General features: G+C 36.9%; 2 protein-coding genes across 2 annotated transcripts; one reads left to right on the top strand and one right to left on the bottom strand.

Moving 5' to 3' along the window:
• Positions 1–4,046: 4,046 nt before the first annotated feature.
• LOC112166753 lies at positions 4,047–4,836 on the bottom strand. The gene is made up of 2 exons (XM_024303656.2): positions 4,642–4,836; positions 4,047–4,551 (listed from the first exon to the last, which is right to left on the bottom strand). The coding sequence occupies exons 1-2, from the start codon at positions 4,768–4,770 to the stop codon at positions 4,198–4,200; spliced, it is 483 nt and encodes a 160-aa protein (XP_024159424.1). The 5' UTR covers positions 4,771–4,836; the 3' UTR covers positions 4,047–4,197.
• A 15,592-nt stretch (positions 4,837–20,428) lies between these two features.
• Positions 20,429–22,621, top strand: LOC112202984 (B3 domain-containing transcription factor FUS3). The gene is made up of 6 exons (XM_040505689.1): positions 20,429–20,587; positions 20,676–20,750; positions 20,928–21,028; positions 21,129–21,175; positions 21,285–21,358; positions 22,049–22,621. The coding sequence occupies exons 1-6, from the start codon at positions 20,429–20,431 to the stop codon at positions 22,619–22,621; spliced, it is 1,029 nt and encodes a 342-aa protein (XP_040361623.1).
• The last annotated feature ends 2,179 nt before the right edge of the window (positions 22,622–24,800 follow it).

Here is a 24,800-nt window from a genome sequence, read left to right as displayed (position 1 = left end):
CAATACTGGAGGACGCTCCGATGTTGAAATGATTCCAGAGAACAAAGAAATCTCAAAGGATTACGAGAGTGCGTATGAGTTGATAGAAATATCTTCCATACACATTGATGATATATACTGTTGCTCAAGGAATCATAGTGCACGATGATATCGAACCACGCTCTGTTGAAAAATGTCAACAAAGAGCAGATTGGCCTAAATGGAATGAATCAATCCAGGTAGAATTAGATTCTCTGACAAAGAGACAGGTATTTGGTCCGGTAGTGCTAACCCCACCAAGTGTAAAGCCTGTAGGACATAAATGGACCTTTGTCAGAAAGCGTAATGAGAAGAATGAAGTCCTAAGGTACAAGGCTCGCCTTGTGGCGCAAGGTTTCTCACAACGCCCTGGAATTGACTACGAGGAGACATTCTCTCCCAAAAATGGATGTTATAACGTTCCGCTACTTAGTTAGCTTAGTAGTTTCCAAAGGACTGGAAATGCAGCTCATAGATGTGGTTATTGCATATCTGTCTGGGGATCTAGATTCAGAGATATATAAGAAAGTGCCTGATGGCCTTACATTACCCAAGCCAAGTGACTCTAAACCATGGAGTGCATTTGCAACTAGGTTGAAACGCTCACTTTACGGATTAAAACAATCCAGGCGGATGTGGTATACCCGTCTAAGTGACTACTTGATTGGGAAGGGATATAAGAACGATGAATTATGTCCCTGGGTATTCATAAAGAAAACAAGTTCCGGATTTGCAATTGTAGTAGTATATGTCGATGATATGAACATAACTGGTACTCTTGATGAAATAAGAGAAACCGCGAGCTACTTGAAATCCGAATTTGAGATAAAGGACCTTGAGAAAACTCGATTCTATCTAGGCCTTGAACTAGAACACCGAGTTTGTGGAATATTAATCCACCAGTCTGCATATGTCTAAAAGTCAGGCGATATAACATGGACAAAGCACATCCTGCTAGCACTCCCATGATCGGTCGAAGTTTGGATGCAAGGAAAGATCCATTTCGTCTAAAGGAAGATGACGAACAAGTGTTGGGAGCTGAAATTCCCTATCTAAGTGCAATAGGCTCATTATTGTACTTAGCCCAATTTACTCGACCAGACATTGCATTCTCAGTGAACTTGTTAGCTAGATTTAGCTCAACGCCAACGCAGCGTCATTGGAATGGTATCAAGAATATCTTCGATACCTAAAAGGGACCATTGACTTGGGACTGTTCTTTCCCTACAGAGAGATAAGAGGGATCGTAGATGGAACTGCAATCTCTAAAGAAAATGTTGATGGCGAGAGCGCCACTCACTACACCGAAACGCCAAATAACATTTTGGTTGGTTTTGCTGATACTGGGTACCTCTCTGACCCACATAAAGATCGTTCCCAAACTGGTTATGTATTTACCATTGGGAACACGGCGATATCTTGGATATCAACCAAGCAAACCCTTGTGGCTACCTCCTCGAACCACTTAGAGATCATTGCTCCACATGGGGCGGTTCATGAGTGTGTATGGTTAAGAGCTATCATCACACATATTCGAGGGACTAGTGGTTTGAGTTCAACCACTGAAGAGCTTACTTGCATTTATGAAGATAATGCAGCTTGCATCGAACAGATGAAGCTAAGATATATCAAGGGGATAATACAAAACACATATCGGCAAAGTTTTCCTACAATCAGCAACAACATACCCTCCTCAAGATTCAAGTGAATCAAGTAAGGTCTGAGGAGAATGTGGCAGATTTGTTCACCAAATCACTGCCTAAGGCCACAGTTGAGAAACATGTGAAAAGCATAGGAATGCAAAGACTTTCCAAGCTCACTTGATTAATGTAAAGATTAGGGGGAAGTGTAGACGTCAGGGGGAGTCTAACACACACATGTCATTCTCAAATGTAGAAGGTGCATTGTGCCCTTTTCCTTCGACCAAGGTGTATTTTTGTCCCACAGGGTTTTTATTGTTACTTGGCAAGGTTTTTAGTGAGGCAACAACTCATGCACCATTTCGTCTTTGACTTGGCACAAGGGGGAGTGTTAAAGGAAAAACATATTGTGTGCCTTCGTCAAAACAACTGACGGAGAGGGAATCAAGGAATCAGTGATTACTATCAATCATCACAATTATAAATCAATCAGCATTCAATGTATTTAATGTAATTAATATTTCCGTTGTAACTCTATCCCTATATAAAGGGACTATGAAATGAAATGAGTAGACCAATTCTAATTGTCATTTTACTTTAACAATTCATCCAATGTAGAATATATATATATATATAGTTCACATTCTCAGCCCTTATTAAGTTACTAGTCTGGTCATTTTGCTCTAGTTAGTGTGTTATATACTTTGTTTAAATATTATTTATATATTTATTCAAGCAAATTATAATTTAATTTACTGTAGTCACACACACACACACACACACATATATATATATATATATATGCAAACTCATACCTGTGCTGGCTGTGCATTACAAAATTACCTCATAATTTTTAACTTTTCACAAACTTAGATGTTTTTAAGCTCTGCATCCGTCACTTCTGCTAGAAAAATTTGCAAGAGAATACTTTTAGTTCTTTGAAATTGATTTCATTATTGGTCAGCTTTATCAAAGTAATTCCTTTTTTGTTAATGTTTTTATTTTTTTATCTGGCACAATTTATTATTATTATCTGCTCCTACTACTACTATTAATACCACCACCACCACTACTACCATCAATCATCATCATCATCATCTTAGTTTTATTTTTGTATGATTGTCACTTAATTGGTGTACCATATAACTACTATCACAAAGAAAAATATGTTCAACCACCCTTGAATATAAATCCAATAGTGAAAATAATTATTTTTATGTTAAGTTGTTTTATTTTCAACCGTTGGATTTACACCAAAAGTGATTAAATAGGGTAATCATATATAAGATTTGTGGCCTCAAATCCTAGATATCATGCCATGTAAGCGAATTCAAATTTTATTTTCAATTCTAAATAATAAATCTTGCCACATCATACTATTGCAATATCAACTTTACCCTTTTAAATTTCCTTTTAGATGTTAGAGGATGAATCAATTACATTAATGAATTAAATTAGGTGACGGAAAAAAAGATAAGCTATTAATTAATATGTATTAATTTAAGAGATATGTCTACAAATTCATTGACAAATATTTTTCTTCATTTAATTAAATTCTTTTCTATAATTTTTCTTTTCAAATAGCATCAGTCAAGAAATAGGCATTAACTTTTCTTTTCAAATATTGATTAATTTCATCCAAAAAAAAATAGCATTATTAAATTGAATTTAGAAAATACATATGTCTAACTTAAGAGGTAAGAAAAAATTCTAGTAATTAATTATCTTCTACAAATCTAAATATAAGGGAAAAAACAAACAAAAAATAATAAACTCAAAATATAACGTGTAAACTCTAGCTACATAAAGAGAAAAAAAAAATAAACATAAGAATATATATAATCATATGAATATGTATTTTTCACATTATATTTTTAAAATTTACAGGAACCCAACAAAGGTTGAATTCATATACATGTGTTATGCAAATCTATTGATCGAGTGTATGTGCAAATCTATTGACTGAATTACATGAATTTTTTTCTATTCTTAAAGAAAAAAAAATTGTTGTTTAAATCTAAGCATGAGAGTAATGAAAAGAAAAAATAAAAAAACTAAAATAATTTTTGTTTAGAGGAAAGCCAAAGTAACTTAAATTCATTAGATTTTGGAAGGATAAGATAGTCTTTTTCTCAAAAATTACATGTCATGATTTGACAAATTGGTAATGTGTGTAGGTGACATGATTGAGGCCACAAATCATTTTCCGATTAAATATAGTTTCTTTAGTTAATAACTAACAAGGTGAACACCCTCTCAAAAACTAGGTGAACACCACTGTGCAAGATATATATTCGAAAAAGTTGGTAGAAATTTGTAAGCTTTACGACTATTGAAATATCTTCTTTATCATCATTTCCACAAAAAAAAAAAAAAAAGTTCAGAGGATTGCTTTAACTTTGTAATTCTAGTATTAGCCAAAAGCTTTAACTTTGCTTATTCAACTGTAAGCGCTAGCAGCTAAGCTTATGTATCCATATGTATAAATATGTTGATCACAAGTTCAAATTATATATTCTCTGCCGTCTCCTTGACCTTCTCACTGACTCTCCTTGACATTCTCACTGTCACTCTCCGTCGTCTCCGGCTCCGCCACCTTGTTAGTCCCCTCCTCCGCCTTGGCCGCTATAGTCTCCGCTGCCTCGTTTGTCTTCTCCTTTGCATCATCTGCATACTCCTTGGTCGTCTCTGATATAGTCTCCGATGCTCCTTTTACGTTCTCCATCGTTTCTTCCGCGTAGTCCGTCGCTGCCCCCTTAATTTTCTCCAAGAGTGGCTTGTCATCTTCGACATCTTCTTCCATGGTTGGCTTTGCTTTGGTACACCAGTCCTTTCCGTCATACGCCCGGCGGGAACTTGAGTAGTCATTATTCATTTCCGCTGCATTTCGACTCTGAAATTTTGAGAGCTAGACGTCAATATAAAATGAAATGCATGTGGTACTTTCAACTTCAGCCGGAGTGGCTCTAACTAGAGTAATTACCTTGGAGAATTTGGAAGCGGAGGTAAAGCAAACCCTGGAGGTTTTGAGAGAGGGACTGAGAGAGTGTGAAGCCGGGGATTGAGTTAACGGTGACCTCGAGATGTTGAAGATGACATTGCTGGCTGCCATTGTTGCTACTGCTAAGTTACTTCTCTGTAACTTTCTTTTGTTTCTCGAGCAGATATTTTTTCTTTTTCATCACCCTTTGCATGTTATAAAGAGTTTAACTTGGGCAAGGTGGCCGTGTGGTTGGTTGACACGCGTCCTGGTCTATTTCTGGAGAGTAAGTTAAAAAAGAAAATTGAAACGTTTTGATCCGCAGAGCCTATGGACATGTCGGCCAGATTATTTCCAATTTGGCATCTATTTGTGTGGGCATAAATCCATGTACAAGTATTACCAATTTGCCATTACTAATACTTTTCACTTGGTCCAATTTCAACTGGCTTAACGGGGGTGAGAAAAGTCTCGAGGTCCAAGATGGAATTGGGCAAGCCCAAACTTTATCGATGCGTAATTTCCGAGCATATTTTAAGAATTAAGACTGAGTAAAAACTTACTTTCTTTGAAAATGAGATTTTTAAAAAGAAAAATACTCAATGAACATATAAAACGGTTCCTGTATGACTCACACAATATCTAAGAAAAGTGAATTTGGATGCAAAAAGTGTGAGCATCATCATGTTTTAACACAAATCGAGCCATATTCAAAGATGAGGCAAAAACCTAAATTGTTTGGAAGGCTCATGTAAGATATTTACAGCAACTCATTTTGATACAAGGATTGAAAATTTTTTTATTCTCATTAAATGAGATTTTAATTTGTGACCTCCACGTTATCCGTTAATCTACATAATCAACATGCCACAGCTCATTGACACCAAGAGATGTTTTTTTTTTTTTTGGAAAAGTATGATTCTATTCATACCTACAAATTTGCTTTTTAGACCTCTTTTAATTTTTGTAAACATTGAATTTCCATTTTAGCCCTAGAACAAAATGAATAAAGAAATAAGTATATAAAAATTCAGAAGAAGAATCAAAATTGAAGAGATACCACAGTTATTTCTCCTCCATCTCAAGGCGTTGCTATAAACATGATTACCTTCATTCATAATTTTCTTTAGTGATTCATAATCTTCTCACGTCATTTAATACTGCAATTAACTCAGACGTTGTATACTAATATGGCACTCAATAAAACATCTACTATATATTATCAAGGAGCAAATAACACTCTAATCTGGGTACGTAGATTCTTGGCGAGGTGCTGCACCATGAGCAAGGTTCTAAAAAACACTAGGCGCTAGTCGGGCGGTGGTCTGGGGCCTAACACCTCCTGCCTAGGCAGTTTTTTTTTTATAAAATATCATAATTTATTAATTATTTATTAGCAATCAATTTTATTTCATTGATTAATATTGAGCTAATAAAAGAACAATATTGATTATTAATAAATAATAACCAATTCATTGATAATTCATTAACAATCAATTCTAAATCGTCATTCTGCTTCTCTTCTTCTTTTTCTCTCTCGTCTCTCTCATCTCTCTCTGGCTTCACTGCAGTTCAAAAGCTCACAAAGCTCAACCCCATTCAATCCCAATTCATTCTTGATTTCTAACCTCTAATTTAGCTTTACGGGATTCAATTACTCCATAAAGCAAGAGCCTTTTACTCTTTTGCCTCTTCGCCAAATTTGGCCCCCTTTGTGAAATTAGGGATTAGCTCATCTCAGATGGCTTCCATGGACGCCTCCTACTGGTGCTACACGCCTACACATGCAGCAGAACGATTTGGGTCAGGTATCGGGCTAAGACTCGATCTTTTTCTTCTATTGCAGCGCCGGATTCATCGAGGAGATTCAAACCCCGACTCGATCTCTTCTTAACCCATCCATTTTCTGGCCACGTTTCACGACAACACGTCGATATTGCAAAGCTTGAGGAGCAGCGCCTAGTGCCTAGCCTCCGCCTAGACCGCTTAGGCGACCGCCGAGAAGCCCCGCGCCTAACACAATCGCCTAGGCCAAAGTCGGAACGGTGACCCAACGCCTAGCGCCTAGGCCGTTTTTTAGAACCATGACCACGAGTCCCTAATTCTAGAATTTCTTTGCACTCAGTTTGGTTGAATCACACCCAATAGACCATATATCAACTATGAATCAAGCAGCAATGAAACTTTAATCTAAGTTGGCTTGGTGAGCTGCCACCCAAGTGCTCAACCAAATCTGATGGCCGGTGCCTATTCGGTTTTAATCTAGTGGGTTGTTTTTCTTTTTTAATTTTATTATGGGGGTAAGTTAGGAATTAAAATTTCACAAAAATTATGGGAGGTTCAAAGAGCAAATTAGGAGGTATGAATAGAACCTGGCACCAAGAGGTTGAGTTTGAAATCAACTCCTATACAAAAGAGGTTGAGTTTGAAGACTGGACAAACACTTATTTTTATTTAGGGTTTTTGTCCATTTGTCTCATTTCTAGAGATTTTTTTCCCACTTACCCCATTAAGTTTTTTTAATTCCCCTTTACTCAAAACACTCTAAGGAAGTCTTCCCTAATACCCCATAAAGTTTTTTTTTTCCCTGTTTTTTTAATACCATTTTACTCTCACCCATGTGTTACTTAGAGAGAGAGAGAGAGAGAGAGAGAGAGAGAGAGAAACCATAGGAGACTTCGCCGGAGCCCCGTCACTAGTCTTCTGATTCCGGTCATCGGTCACCGAATTCCTTCCAACTTTGCCAGATTCCGGTCCGGTCACAGGTTGCCGCTCACAGGACTTTTCTGAAAACCTTGCTGGAGGTTCCCAGAGAGGTCGTCGGAGATTTCATAGGTTGCCGGAAATGTCTATTGCCGCCCAATAGACGTCTATTGCCGCCCAATAGAAGCCTATTGTCCCCAATAGTCTATTGCCCCCAATAGAACTTTAAGTAGTCGGAATAGGAACTAATCTTCCTAAAATTAGACAAATAAAACTTCGATTAAAGAAAAAAAAATGAAGAAATTTTATCAATTTAAAAACGTCTATTGCCCCTCAATAGACACTCGAATTTTTTTTTTCCTTTCCTTTTGCCCCATTACTTATAAAAAAAAAAGGATTCGGGCACGCAGAAATTGATCTAGGCATCCACGTTAAAGCTGGTGCTTCAAACTCGCCTACCAGGTCCGATTTCGAAGGGATTTTAAAGGTGGCGGTACTCTCTAACCTCCGATTGGGTCTCCCTCAATCCCCGCCTCGCGCTTCTCTTCTCCGCTCCCAAAACCCTTGCTTTGGAGCTTATTGACATTTTGTTTACAACGCCTTTGACCAAATCGGCGACGGGATCTCCGATTGGTCTTCTGCTTCGCTGTGATGGGATCGACCTGGTCCCAATTGGTCGATCGACACCAAAGCGAGGCTGAATTGCAATGAAGACAGCACCATTCCTCCTGTCTCCGAGTTATTGCGTCGTTACCGGAGCTGGAGGAGAGATGGAGATGGCTTGGGTCGAGCGCCGGAGCTAGAGGAGAGAGCGAGGGCTGAGTCGATCGCCGAAGCTGAAGGAGAGAGAGAGAGAGAGAGAGAGAGAGAGAGAGAGAGAGAGAGAGAGAGAGAGAGAGAGAGAGAGAGAGAGAGAGAGAGAGAGAGAGAGAGAGAGAGAGAGAGAGAGATTGATGTTGAGTGGCTTAGCTGTAATTCATTAATTGTGTTAAGGTCAAAATAGTCATTTGTTGTTAAATTGTGTAGGCGAGAAGAAAAAACTGTTGCTGGGGTAAGTAAGATAATTTTTGCTTATTTTGGTGCTTTGGGTCAAAGACCCTTTTAGTTATATAAACTTTTAGAGAAGTTTTAAATACACACTCCTAATTACTTAATACACACTTCATACTTAATACATCACCTATTTAATTTCTTATTCTAATATTTTACTAAATACACAACTCAAAGTCCCTAAAATACCCTTAATCTCAAAAATCATGAAATATCCTACTTTTTGACTATATTAAGGTTACTATTTAATATGATTAGTATATTCTAGTATATTGACATTTTGTAAATCACTACTACAAAAATTGAATCAGACGACAGCTAAAAACCGTCGTCTGATATGGAGATAAAGCGTCGTCTATCGAGGCGCCGTCTGATGAAGATCAATTGTAGGGAACCGTCGTGTGAAGGGCTCGGCAGCATGGGGTGCAGCATGTCGGCAGTATGCCGGCAGCCTGTCGACAGCATTAGCTGTTGTGTGAGTGTTATTCAGACAATGGGCAACTTTAGAAACTGTCGTGTGAAGGCAATTCAGAAGTCGTTTTTTTTTTCTATAACCGTTGTGTGACTTTTATTCACACAACAGTTTTTATTTTGGGGTCATTGTGAACATTGTGCACATACGACAATTTTTTGTGGTTATTGTTGTCCCAATAGAATGATTCAATGCATTATATATGTTGGAACTGAAATCGAAAATGATCAAATTAACAGTAGCTATCAATATATAGAAGAAATTGTTATAATCCACATAATGCACCAAAATGGATTGTGCAAAGGTAATCTTTCATCCACAAAAGGAGTACATCTAATACTACTCTCCTAACAATATACATCCAGAAATTTACTTAAAGGAGTCTAGCTTTGCTGCTCTCATGGCCTCATTGGAGTCTAGCTTTGGAAGCTTCTGTAGGTGCTTTTTCCTCTCTTTCTGCAGTTCCAACTGCATATGGATCAATAGTTCACTGAGGGATACACATGCCAGAACAGAAACTGGACTAACATAGGCAAAACACTAGTTACATGCAATTCCATTATACCCTTTCTCACCCGTCAATGCTAGGATCATGTACCTGAGATTAGAAACAAGGAAACAACAGAAATATTCATATATGTGGTCAATGAAATACTGAATTTATACATGTTCTCATCATTTAGGAAAGGAAATGCATTATATTTTTGGTCAATCAAATGCATTCTCACCATCTGGAATAGCATGCCTAGGAAATATTTCCAATTGCTTAGGATGACGCTCATTCTTGTACACAAAGTCTTTGAATATAGGATATGTACATTTCTATTGTTTCCAGAATCTGAATAATCAAACACTAACAGTTAAGAATTGAACATCACCACTGCTATAGATATTGTGAATTTAATACAAAAAACATTTAACTAAGCTTTAGCTGATTTACCTGAATGAAAAACAATGGATGAAGATACTACGAAAGCACAGATAAAGGAGTGGCAGAAAAAAATTAGGATCAAACTTTTTTTTGCATATGGTCTGCAAAAGAAAAACAGAATGGTAATGAGATTATGAAACTAATCATGACATATATGAAAAATTCTATCAGATATTACTTGTACTTCATGATGCATACTTTCTTGTGCAACAATCAATTAACACAAAAACATAAACATACCAAAAACCAATTACAATATCTTATACAACTAGAAATGATGCCCGCACTTTGCTGCGGAACTCATTATTCTTACAGATTATGGAGATTGTTTAAGCGAGTAATTGCTTGTCTAGACAATAATAGATGATCAAAACCTGCAGGTTTGCTAAATTTATGCCGGCAGAAGTTCCAGCATGTAAACCATTGTTGCTTCTGCATTATGTAGCTATTTGCCTTGATAGAAGTTCCAGACTGTCAACAAAAGAGTTGCCTGACAAAAGTAACCAAACAGAGAGAGAATAGAAATGAGAATTTAAAATGACTTTTTTTTTATTCAAACGTTTATCTGCAAGTGATCTTTGTACTTGGTGAACTCATACATATATGCAAATGGGTCAGGACAATTGATGCATGATTTGAAACTGAAAAGTGGATGATCAAGTTGTGTGTGCGTGTGCGTGTGCGTGTGTGCAGGGGGGGATATGGAGTACACTAATGCTGAAAGTGAATTGAATCTATTCAGTGTAAAAATGCAGAAGGAATGTGAATTAGTTAAAAAATTGCAGGCAACTGAATTATTTTTATTAAGTGAATAAGAAATGATCTAGATAACAAAGATAAACCAAAGTATGAACAAAGATGCCAAGAATAGAATGGACAAAAGAAAGAGCAAATTTATAGATTCTGACCTGGACATCTTTGTGTGGGAGGAACTTTGTCAAGTTATGGATTATCAATCTTATATCTTCAACCTAGAAATAAAAAAAAAAGTACTTAAATTTTTGAATTGAGTTGACAAAACAAATGTGTGTGTGTGTGTAGAAGAATCTCAAAGCCTGTTTTAGATAGAAAAATAAACCATACTTTTTCCCTTGCAGGCCAATCTAAATTTCGTAATACATCATCTTAGTAAATAAAGAATCTGGAAAGCTTTTATTTTCCATCTATTCCCTTTTTCTCTATATCAAATATCCTTACCAAACAATCAATGTGCAGGGCTTTTATTTTTCATTTATTCATTCAATACAACAATCATATAACTTAACCACATTTGCATATTGTAAATATATGCAAAAATACACTTCCACATTTCGATGCTACTACATATATTGTGCAGAAGTTCTCTGCTATGCTCATATTAATTTGTCAATCAATCATGGACAACTTGATCAGATATATACATTAATATCTCTAAGACTATCTGAACAATCATCAGCCACAATAAGATAAATATGTTTCGAGTTATCCTTGATGTATATCACTTGGGAAACAAAGGTGAACTATCACTTCTAGTTAGTTGACATGTGTTATTGTGTTAGTCTGAATCTGCACTAACCTCTATGTATGATTTCAATGTAGTCACCAAAGTTGAAAGAAAAAGAGTCGAGAAACAGCAGGCAATTCAAAGATAGTGTTACAACATGCATTTATCTCTATCATGATAGATCAGTATCTGCAGAATACCAGCTCAGAATATAAAGATATCCATACATCTAGTGGCGAAAACAAAGAAACCTGATAAAAATCAATTCTACCCTCCACTATATAATAATGATATGCAACAAAAATGACCAAACCCCATATAGATGAATGATATTCTCATCTAAATCAATACCACGATTATTAAGAGAAGCATGACAGAACTGATCATACCAGAATATAAAGAAGACAACAAGTTATTATGATCCCAAATACAAACTTGAGGAACCTTAGCTTTTCAAATGCACTAAGCAGACATATATGTAATTTGATGCGAGAGGCTTTTAACCAATAACACTCAACATAGATTGAAGTCCAGTATCTATATCTTTGATTTAAAGCTCAAAATATACACAAATCCATACATATAAGCTCAAAATATTAAGACTTCATTTAAAGCAGAACTCAACAAATCTAGCCAATGTACAATCTTTAGTTTCTTGCGAAATCAAACTCTCTCAACCTATCCTGAAAATCAAACCTTCACATCAAATTTCTTTTCATCCAAGCTAAGGTAATGAATCCAGTATTTTCCATGCAAAGCCATAAACAGGACCATGTACTAAACAACAAAACACTAGGAAAGATAACGACGATAACAGAGAAATTGAATTCACCACTGAATCACAAAACTGCTTGTCTTACCAATAGACTAACCAAAATCAAAACCTACTCTTGAAAACAAACCTTCTCTACCAAACAAATTTTAATAAGCAGTCATCACTTTAAATATACTTCCTGATTATCTTTAGCTTCAATGTCTTTAAACAACGATAGCTTAAATCAAATAACAATAAAATAACAATAAGAAAGCACTGAGAACAATATACCAGTTCATAACACGAAAACCATCTTAAAAAAAAGGACCAATTTTGTCCCCATCAAAAGTTCCTATACTCGCAGGACACAAAGCAAATCCTTAAACCCAATCACCAAACACCAATATTTTGAACCCAAACAATCAAAACACCAATATCTTGAACCCAAATCAAGAACAAAAACCATTACCTAGTCAGATTGACCAATGAAGGAAGGAACCGATAGAGGTAACCCAAATGAAATCTACACCACCGATTAAAAGCAACCCAGCTCTGTACCTCCAAAACCAGATAGATCAAGCAATTTGTTTTAATACTGCGTTCAATTTGAAGAGGTATTTGCATACAGCCTGGAACATCAAATAAGCTTACCCTTTTCTTCTTTCCCTCGCAATCTGCAACTTAACCTGAATCCTAGTCTGAGTCAAGTACAACCTAAAACAAAACTCAATGAATCTGAGAAATAATTACTTATTTAATCAACTACAAAAGTTAAACTTATGATATAGATTAAACCAACCTCTTGTAGCTATTGTTAGCATTGCAACATGGAAGCAAGAGAACCGACTCTCTCAGGTACACGCTACTGCATCTCTGCAAACTTGCCATATACCTGAACAAAAAACCCGACACAAATCGATTAGCGGAGCTCCAAAATATGGAAGCTTGGGAGTTTATAGTGGCTGAATTGAAATTTCAGTGAATGGTGATGTTAGAAAGGGAATGCGAGTAGTGGTGGAGGTAGTGAGAGCAGAGGAGGAGGCAGAGGGAAAGAGTCCCTATCACGCACCAAAACCCACAAAAATCAAACAAATAAACCAAACAAAGACTTGATTTATATTGAGCAGCCTAGATTCAAAATCAGAGAGAGAGAGAGAGTACCTGGTGTCGTTGGAAATGGAGTAGACGCGGTCTACTAGTGAAGATTGGATTCGATTAGGAAGAGATGTGAAGAACAATAAGTTTAACGAATGCGAAGCAAAACCTAATGGATTTGGGGTCGATGTGAATTCAATTATGAACATTAACTAAACCTAGATCACCTGATTGACCTCTTTCAATGACCTAAGGCAGAAACCCGAACCCTTATCTTCCCAAGTACTTTAATTGAATGCCCATAATCGAGCCGTTCATTTGTAGGAGCTCGAGCTTCTGGTTCTTCTGCTCATATATAGAGAGAGGCCGCCTTAGATTATGTAAGAGAAAGAGGACTCAAAGTATTGGAGAAGAGAAGGTTTCCAATCTAGGGCTCTCTCCAGTCTATTTTGAAGTGAGAGTGATGGGATGAATTCACCATCAATCGTATGAGGCAGAAAATGGTTTGGTTGTCGAGGAGAGGAGAGAGGTCCAAGGTTTCAAAATGATGGATTTGGGGTCAGGGGTAGAAGATAGAGGGAGAGAGGGCGAGGGCGAGGGCGCTGATAGTTGTGGGTTTTGGTTATGGGTCTGTGTCGAGACTCGAGAGAGTGAGGCGCTGTGGAGAGATTGAGGAGCTGTGGCAACTTTTGTTGTTCTTTTGCTCAAGTGTTAGGGCTTCAAACCCGGCTATATCAATTAGGACAAAGACACACAACAGAATTTTATAAAAATGTGGTCTGAAGACTACCATTTTAAATTTAGGATTTGTCTCCTATCAATCTGACTTCCCTCTTTGGGGAGTTAGAGAAATATGCTGGTGGGAAATCTCCCTCCTTCAGACAAATATATTGATCAGACCACAGTTTTATTATTTTTCGTCGTATGATTAATAAATGTTGAGGAGGAAATTTGGGGTTTGAGATGGGATTTGGCACCACTACATGGTGGGAAACTTGCCGCTCAATTTTTTTAGGGTCACACAACGGTTCTGTCCTTAAACGTCTTATGAACTAACTCATAATTTCACATCAGACGACAGATTTTATAAAAACGACGTCCAAAAAAATAAAAATCAATCAGACGACGGAAAACTATGATGCGTCGTCTGAGGGGTGTCGTCTGATTCAATTTTTGTAGTAGTGAATGACCATATTGATTACTTGTGTTAGTTATTGAGAAATCCATAAAGATTTATTATTGTTATTTTTTTTAATAGAAATTGATATCATTAAAATCAATAGCCGGCAAACTGCCAATGGCTAGAGTCTAACTATACTTACAACAAGATAGCCAGCAAGAAAATCCGGAAACCCTATTCTAAGCAAAACAGACTCATTACAAGTCGATGATAAGCTCGCTAAGATTAGCGAACTTATAAGCAAAGAAACTTCGTGTCTTCTAGGGCAAAATCATTTACTAGCATCCCTATTGGCCAGGCGCGCAATTGTTGTACCAACAGAAAGTTACTTCCTAGCAAAGTGCTAATTAAGGGTGACAAGGCACCCTCCTTAAAGGTCCCCAATACAGAGCCCAGCAGCCCAAGTTGGAGCCCAGGCCCAAAGGCTCGAGCCCAAACCCAAGCAAAGTGGGCAGAAGCCCAAATCATCTTCTGCCATACCATCGCCGCCGCCGGCCAGCTTTCCGGCAGCCGACCCTTCCAGCCGGACATCAGGCCTCCACTTTGCAGCAAACCCCACCGCCAACGACTGGCCAAAGCTCACCTGCAGACCAGATCCTCGACTCAAGAACACAAATCACCCAGAGAACAACGTCGACTCCCGCAACCGGAGAAGCAACAACTATCGTCAAACAGACATTGCTGTGCAGTCCCTTAGTCCAGGTATTGCGTCAGGACGCTGAGAAGAATGCCAGATCCGCCAACCCAAACTGACCAATGCGATCCTCAACTCCTTCCAATCTTTGGCACCGATCTGTCCTCCAAAACATGCGCCCCCCCCTACGTAGCCTCGCCCTGATGAGCAAACTCGCCGGTGTTAGATCAGCCGGCCACCGAAGATGGCCCGCCGCCGTTCTGCTCAAACCCTAGGTTAGGTTTGCTTGAAAAATGATCGAGACTCGATGTTGTTCAAGATTTATTATTGTTCCCTTTAAATAGATGCATATAAATAGGCTTTGTGTTATTTGTGCTCACATCCACCAAACATCATGTTAATCAAGTATAAAATTATGAGTTGAATATTCAACTAAAACTATACTAGTAGTTTCTCCATAGTGGCGGAACTAAATATATAGTTGTCATTAGAGGGGCCAAACAAATTAACAATTACAAAGTTTTTTCACCTGTGATGTTTTATATTAGAAAATAAATTGATTAATCATAACTCTTAGAACAAAAAAGGAAATTAACTAAAAAATGGGAGTAAAGCGATATGTTTTAAAAATATTTAATGCCATTGATTTTTAAATTCTAAATATTACGGTCTCTAACCTCATTTAATTACAATTTATTTAAGGAAAAATTAAATTAGATAGTTTCTAACTTTATTCTTGTATTAAATTAGGAGGCCATGTATAGAAATTTTTTGTGTTTATCTAACTCTTTATACATAAATAGAATTATATAAGGAAAATATGATTATTTTTTTCTTCTTCTAATGCATAGATGTCTGTTTTGGTCATTTAACCTAGAGTTTTTCTATTGGAACTTCTAAATTTACTCACTTGACCTTTATGCTTTTTACACCTCTTATTAAATTTTTAAATACTAAATTTACTCACTAAAGCTCACTAAATTTCCTCAAATAACCTCACTCATATAATTTGAAAATAAATTATTATCTTTAAAATAAAAAATTTAGTCATTTCAATGATTTAATCACTCTATAAATCTTAATTAAATATACTTCTTAATCAAACTTGAGTTTTAAAAATTAATGTCTAATCAATACGAAAATGCCATGAACTATTATGTTTTTTTTTTCTACTTTAGCTGTGCAAAAAAAAAATGAAGAAATCATTTTGTTTTTATTCTCAAAAAAAAAAACATTCATTTTTTAATGTTTATTTTTTTTCTGTATTTTTTGTACCACATGATTAATTATTTAAATATTTTTAGTTTTTTTTTCATTTTTTTTTTTTGCAAATGTAATGGATTGACTTAGATTTAGGTCATAAATCATAAGAGGATTTATTTTGTTTTCCCTCACCAATATGCTTTCAACATATATAATTATATATCATACATTTTTATGTCACATGATCTTAATCATATTTTTAATTCTTATTAAATATATATGAATACTTTAATGAGTATGTATTGAAATTGGAAAATGAAAATAGATAAGGAAAATAATAATATAATCTAATATTATTGAATTAGAAAATCTACATAAAATAAATATAATATTTTTTGGGTAAAATTATATATTGTCCTTAATAGTCATTTTATAGTAGGTTATATATGTCATTTAATAATTCATAATAGAGTGAGGTCAAGTGAGCAGATTTGGAGGTCCCAATAGAAACTCTCTTTAACCTACCTACAAAATCTAATTTGAAATATAAAATAATAGGGATGTGTATTAAGTGATTAGGGGTGTGTATTTAAAATTTCTCAAACTTTTATTTCTGGAGTACAACGTATTCATTCTGTGAATGAAAGTTGTAACGCTTGCTTCTTGCTCAGGAAGGAGAGAAAGAAGTGTTTGATTCAAAATTGGTGTCACGTTTAGAAGAGGATGGAGCTTTGTCCAGTTGCACTGTCCCGACGGTTTCCTTCACGCTAAACCTAAAATGGCTTCGCACCATCACTATCTTCCAAGTTCAGGTCAGTTATATATGTTAAACTTCTCTCTTTGCCCTTACAATTTTACCATTACCACGCTTATGTATCCCTATGTGGAAAATTTTCAATTAGCATTTCAACTTCTAATCCCTAGATGTTCGATTTGGGGAAATTGAGTCCTAGCTCAGCTGGGTTTATTATGGGAAGATTTGAGGAAAGTTGTGACATGAAAAACTGAAGCAGCTAAACTCTCTTTCAATTCAATATAGGGCATTGGACATCTATAATGACACACTGAGTGTTCTTGTTGTTATTGAGTTAAAGAAGTGTTAGAGCACAGGCTACTTCTGGTTTAAGACATATGAAGAGCAATAGTAGTTAGTTTCAAAAACTCCGTTAATTTGGATTTAGAGAAGGAAGAAGCCATTTTAAACCTATAGAATTGTTTGTTTAACTTGGATTATAAGGTTGTATGCTTTGTTAGCTTCATGAAAACTCTTGCAAGTAACCTACCTGTGTATATACTATATACCAGAATTGGTCCATTGGTTACAATAAAGGGAACTTATAGTGTTCTGTAGCCTTGAATTATAAATGAACGGAGTTTTCAGTTAAGGGTTGATCGTTCAACTTCTAATGAAAATTTTTAAATGGTCATATAGCTATGAATAAAGATTTATAGAGTTCAATACCCATAATCGAACAGTGTCAAATTTCCAAGATAAGATGACCAACAAAAGCTTTACAAAGCTCTGTAAAACACATATTGATCTCTGCAGGATGAAATTTAATAGATGGTGAGTCTTGTAATGAACTACATTGTCATTCATTGCAGAAGGAATACATATCTAGTCATGAACTTTAAAGCATATTTATTTCTGCAGTGATCATGGACCATTTGTTTGAAACTTACCACTTCATCATGAAAAGTGAATTCTTATGAATCACATAACTACAGAAGTCTCATATCTCGTAGCTTGTATAATGAAAGATGGTGTCTGTTTTGTTCTGTATTCTTTCCTGCTCTACTGAAGTACATTATATGATCTGATCTCTGAAAGGTAGTATTAAACCTAAGGAAATTCCTACCGTTAATTGACAGACTTTAAAACAACTCTAAAGACAAACTGGAATTACTTCTTTTACTGCTAACTTATGTTCTGCTATTTGTCATAAACGTCTTTAGTCTGTCACTACTCATGTTGTTAGCTCTGTTGAGTATTTTTAGCATAGGTGAGATTACATGCTCAGATGTTTGTCTTTATGACCGAAATTAAACTAATATTCATATTCATCAGCAGTGATAAATATCTAGAATCAGAAATAAATAATTATGAACCAAAACAGAAATAAATATCTAGAATCAGAAATAAATAATATTCATATTCATCTAAATGACCCTATTTGTCTTCCCCAAGGATGTGTGTACGTTTCACATTTCAGAGGTTCAGTGCATGGACGACACGCCTGAGGCAGGTGTGCGTTTTCTCGCTTTAAAGGTTGAGTGCATGGGCGACATGCCTGAGGCAGGTGTAATCACCTAGGCCGGTAGTTGCTTGCATTTTGTCGAGACTCCCTTTAAGCTTCTATATAACACCAGCTTATTCTCAAGGCATCTTCACATTTCACAGTTCAAGTTCTCTTCCTTGTTCTTCTTTTCTTTATAGAGTTCATAGAAGCAGTTGAAGCAGTTTTCTCTGTGGTGATGAATATAAGAGATATTCATTGAATCATTAGCATGGAGAATTTTCCTTTTAATTCTGTGAACTCTGTAAGTGTACTACTAAGAACCAATACTGCATTATGATCTTATAGCGCTATGTTTCCTTCACTAAAAGAATATTCTGCTTGATTTGTTAATCTTGACAGTGATATTATGATCTGTGACACATGATTTCTCATGCGCATGTGAATCATGTATGAATGCACTTATTTGCTGTCTGGATTACCTTATTTGCTTGATTTGTTACCTGTAGATCCTGTCTAAAGTTGTGTTTTGTTACCTTTTGGCAAAATATTAAATTCTTGCTCTGAGAGGAAGATTATCAGTTTTATAAGAGTTTGCAAGTTAAAGCCTGTATTGGCTTATTCACAGGAATGATAAAATCAATTTCTGTTATGCAATACTATGACAAAGTTTTGTTGGAGATGAAGGCCTGATGAAGTTAAAGTTTGAAGCTGTTAAAATGCCATGAGATTATGGATCTCTCTAGAATTCACCTTACAAAGTCTTCTCTATCTAAACATAGTCATATCGTCTTAAACATATATCCAGTCTTTAGCTTAATTGGTGGAAAATAGTTTGTAAGAAGTAAGAACAACTAGACTTTTTTCCCCATCTGTGCAAATTTTGTGTGTGTGGTTTTTGAGACTCAAGGCTACAGTAATAATATATTTATGATTTTATGGTAAAATTCTCTTAATTGGAACATGTTTTCTGACTGGAAAATGTTTCACTTTATTCATTGATGCAGGGTGGACTCAAAGGCATTGTCTTTGATTCATGGTCTGTGGTTGAAGAAATGAAAAACAAGAATCAAGACATGGCTTCAAACAATGGAGTGCTTCAAATCAAGACGAAAATGAAAGCACAGATCTCATTGATGAGTTCATCAGGTCTTTCTGCCCCAATCTTTACTCACATTCCAAACATTAGACAACCTTGTTTACTCACATCCCAAACATTATATAAATTACCTATAAACTTATAAACCATAACTATATCAAGGTTAGACCAGCACTCAACCAGATATAAAAAACATGATTTTATAGAAAAAAAACTTAAGGAGGACTAGGTCTGGCCATTTGCCGTTTCTGGGGAGTCTTTGATATGCAACCTCGTTGCACAGAGAGGAAATCATGCATGCCTGGAAATAGCAAATTAACTACCCGACATATAATACCTCAAACCCTAAACCTAATCCCACCCCTCCCACATTGCTCTTGTAATGCTTGCCCTTCAGAGAGAGAGAGAGAGAGAGAGAGAGAGAGAGAGTTTGAGTGAGAAGAGTTTAACCTGAAAAAAAACCAGTCTTGAGCCACATTTCACACCCTCTGCCTCACCGGAACTATTCATTGCTCTCTCTCTTTCCCATTCTTCTGCCAACAGTTGTTCTCTTCTGAATGGCATCACAGATCCCTAGAAAACGTCCAAAACCAAAACCCATCACCCCCTCCCTGTACCTACTTAACACACAGAAACCGAAAACATCACTACCAGAAACTAAGAGCAACTCTGTTATCACCAATACAACTCTTCAAAGACCAACTTCTCTGTCTCTCTTCTTTTCCATTGTTTGATAATGGAGAACTTCCGCCCACCTTTCACACCTTCAACAACTACCGCTAGCTCTTCTTCTCCATCTTCAACTCTGGAAAGTTCATCATCTCAGTTGTATCATGATCCAGTGGTTTGCTACCTACCACACCCACATTGGCAGCAACCACCATGTTTTTCATATCCTCCTCCCATGCGTCCCGAACCAATCCCAAGTTCGGCTGCGTGGGAAACAAGGATGTCACGCCAAAGAAGAGGCAACATTCTGAGAACAAGAAAAGCTGCTCGTGCCGCGGCTGCTTCTTCAAGGTTGGCAGTAGGGAAGGATCCATCTAGTGCTGTTTCTGAAACGCCGAATGAACAATACATCTACTCATTCTGCACGCCGGATAACAAGGTCAGTGTTCTCGATTTATGTATGAATTGTTATATTTTCTTTCTGTTTTGAAGTTTGTCTTTCTTAGTCATATATCTCTGTTGCACAGAAACTGAGAATGTTGTTCGAAAAACAGCTGAAGAATAGTGACGTTGGATCTTTGGGCCGGATTGTCCTTCCGAAGGTGATGAGCACCTTTTCTCCTTTAGTTTTCTTATTTTTTTTCCTTTCTCTTTTCTAAGTTAAAGAGCGACCATTATTTTGGTTTCTAGAGCTTTGCACCCAAAAAAAATTTGCTCTTTCTTAAGTTACTCATGAAGTCACTAATGTCATGTTGATCTGTTGTTTACCTCCTTCACAGAAAGAGGCTGAAAAATACCTTCCAAGCCTCTCCGACAAGGAAGGCATAGAGCTGAGAATCAGGGATGCTCTTTCAACCCAAGAATGGGGTTTGAAATACAAGTAAGTTGATGACAATGCTAAGTGAACCTCATCTATGGCAAATAGTTTTAATCAATTAATTAAACTGTTTCCGCTTGTTGATTTTGAATTTTTGACACAGATACTGGTCAAATAACAAAAGCCGAATGTATGTGCTTGAAAACACAGGTAATGAAATTTCCAATTGACTCTCTCGATCTCTCTCTCTCTGCGTGACGAACATGGAATGTATTCAGTTCTGCACTGACTAGTATATGTCCGTTTTTCGATGTAACAGGAGACTTTGTTAGGCAATCTGGAGTGGAGGTGGGAGATAGCATTCATCTTTACGAAGATGAATGCAAGAATATTGTGAGTTCTACTCTCCTTAGTTTTCTTCTTTGGATAAAGATGAGCATTTTGATTTTTAAAATTTGAATCAAGAAAGATGGATAGAGTTTGTTTAAGGATGCATGCATGGTGACAAATTTGCATTACACCTTTTTCAATTATGCTGACAGTTAACTTTGTATTAGAGTGAGGCGAAATTAATTAGAGGAAATGATGTATTGGTAACATTGAATATACAGCTAGGACTCACGTTCCCCTTGCATCCTCTGAGAGTTTTAGAAACTGTTTTAATCATCAATGAGCCAGCAGTTCAGATAAAACCGGCTAAAGAATCTTTCATCCAAATAAGACTAAAACGGGTGTTTTAGCCTTTTAGGCATGACTTGTGTATAGATTTCAGTTTAAGCGGGCCACTCTTTCACAAAATTAACAAGAGAATACATAATACTATACAAATTTATACGTGGGTGCGTCAATAATTTGAATGAGATTTATTATGAGACTCACATGCATCTACAGTTGAAAGTCACCCGGGTTCACTCAGACAGACTGTTTTAAGCATATCAATATGGAGCCATCTTTTTATGCCTATAATGGATTTTCCATGAATGCTGCAGGTTCTTTATATGCATGAATCCTGCATAATCTATTAGCTTCACTTAATCTGTATTCTTAACTAATTAAGCTCTTTCTTGTCATGCGAGGAAGCAGTACGTCTCCATCCACCGGCAGGCTCAAGTAAGACCAGTCCATGTTGTCAAGCCCTCCTCAACCTCATATCATCAACAAAACTATACCCATACCAACACCAACACCTCTAAAAGAGACAACACCAACACCGCCATCGATCACACCAACAGCAAAACCCATGCCAACACAACAAGCATATACACGCCATACGCCTACAATGAAACCGGAACCAGTGAAGTTGAGACTTCTTCAGCGGTAGTATTACTACAACAACAACGCAATGAACAACTAGTAGAAACAAACAACATGGTGACATTGTTTACGGATCCTGCTTCTTCATATAGACAAAGTGAAGAAGCTAGCAACACCAACAACGACGTCACTAGACAACAACAAAGCTCTACTCAACCAGCTATGGCAGGGATATTCGGGTCCTCATCATCGTCATCGTCCTCACCGAGTATAGTGAAGATGGCTGAGGATAACTTTGGCGACTGCTATGAAGGCCTTGGGATGCTCCCGGAAGTAGTCGATCGTTTTAATCATTCTCTTTTTGATTTTGACGACATAATAAGGGACGACAAGACGTTATAGTGGAGTGGTGATAAGTGCCTCTGTAATTACTAGGTTAATTATTTGTATTCAACTTACAGAAGGAAATAATTTGTTCTTGTAATCTACATTCTTTTCAAACTAGTGGGCAGTAGCAAGTTGGGAACTTGGCTAATCATTGCTGTCTGTAACGAAGGACATATATATATGGAAGCTTGAGCTGTAATTAGAAGGATGATAATGGCCAATTAGCCACTGAATGTTTTAATAAATTTTGGGCTTAATGACCGTAATACCCCCAATTTTTTCTCTCTAATTTTTCTAAAATTTGTCAATTTACATATTTTCATTAACTTTCGTCAAGTTCCATCATTAAGTGTTACCACGTGCCAAACATATGAGGGTAATTTAGTCTTTTTCATTATTCATTTATCTTTTTTTTTAATAGAAAATTACACATAAGTGATCTTTTGAAACTTTAATTAGTGATAAGGCCACTTAATTGTTTTTGTACACATAGAGGCACTTGCTTCCACAAATTAATTCATTCGTGACAATTGTACCCTCCCACTTTCTTTTCCATTAGTCTACGCCCTTACCTCTCTCTCTCTCTCTCTCTCTCTCTCTCTCTCTCTCTCTCTCTCTCTCTCTCTCTCTCTCTCTCTCTCTCTCTCTCCTCGACCACAGATTTTCACACCTTTGGTCTCCGCCCCCATTTCCGGCGACCACCGGCACGACGCTCCCCCCTTCTAATTCGGACGACCACCGCCTCCGATCTGGTGAGATTCCAATCGGTCCAAGCTTGCAAAACCTCGAAACGGCGCCGCCATGCCTGAAGACAATGACGAAGAAGCTCCAATCGGAGCTACCTCACTGAAGTCCAACTCAGATCTCTCCGATTCTCTACTCGCCTGTGGTTTCTCTGTGAACTCGACCTCGTGCTCGTACTTCGGCTTTGAGATTTCTTGCCGTGCCTTTCCCTTAAGCCCTTCGAACCGGCAAGTTGTTGCTGGCGGCCTTCTTTTGCCTCACTGACTTGGCCTACCTGTGCCTGACTTGCGACTCGAAGATCCACGGTGCCAACAAGCTCGCGTCGCTCTACCAGTGCGTGTAGATGTTCAAGGTCTGCGAGCAAGCTCCAGTCTTCGTCACTAACAAGGTCGACGTCGCCATCCTCTGAATTTGGTGTTGGTGTGCTTCCGGATCTCATTCTAGGTGTAGATCCGAGCGCTGTCGGCGTTTCTCGGTGTTCTGCCATTGACGTTCCTAGCGTTCTCGTGCTCCCTTGCCTCGGCTTCATTGTCTCCAAGTCTCGGATTCGCCTCGGCTCCGTCGTCTCCCAAGTAATTTGCATTTTCCATTTTGTTTGAATTTGAATTTATAGCTGCAAATTGTTTTGAAAACCTCGATTTTAATTGCCTAGTGAAAACTGTGAAGTAATTGTTCGTAGTATATTTGGATTTAACTTTTGTTTATGATCGATGAGTACTGAGTAGTATTCACTGCTATGGGTTCTTAGAATCAAATCAAAAATGAAAAATGCATTTTGAGGTCTTGCAGCTTACAATGCATTCCTTGTTAGGCTCAGAGGAAGCAAAAAGATTGACATTCTGGCTATTGCCATTTGTTATTGATTGATTGTTGTCTTATCTTATATGCTATTACATGTATGTTAGTGTAATGCTAGCACTGTATCAGAATTTTGTATGAAACTTAGTTTTCTAGCATTTCTTGGTTGAGATTTGTATTGCACTATCAACATGGACAAACATGGACAATCAACATATGATTTTGTGCAATAAATTTATTTGTCAGTAGCTTTTTATTACTGGTCAAGTAGCTTTGTACATGTGTCATAGTAGGTTTACGTACCTATATCAGTAGCTTTTTAGATTACTTGTTTTTGATTATCCAGTTAATAAAGAGTACCACATTTACAGTGCAACTGCACGCTGCTGATTTTAGTTTGCATTTCAAATATTAATATTTTGTTGTATCTTTGTTTTTGAATTCTTTCCCTTTGCATTTGCAGTGCTAGATTACGAAAATTATGTCAATTTGGGTAGTGAAGGCTCCATTGACCAAGAGATCATTCGGCCAACCAAGAAATGTTGCAATGAAGTCTAGTGCTGAAGGTGGCAAAATAACGCCTAAGGTTAGCGTAGAGTGGTACAGCTTGACAAGAAGAAACATCAATGGTGGCCATTTGAAATATGACACT

The sequence above is a fragment of the Rosa chinensis genome, chromosome 5, assembly GCF_002994745.2.
Source record: "Rosa chinensis cultivar Old Blush chromosome 5, RchiOBHm-V2, whole genome shotgun sequence".
Lineage (NCBI taxonomy): Eukaryota > Viridiplantae > Streptophyta > Magnoliopsida > Rosales > Rosaceae > Rosa > Rosa chinensis.
This window is presented reverse-complemented; position numbering and strand designations above follow the sequence as displayed.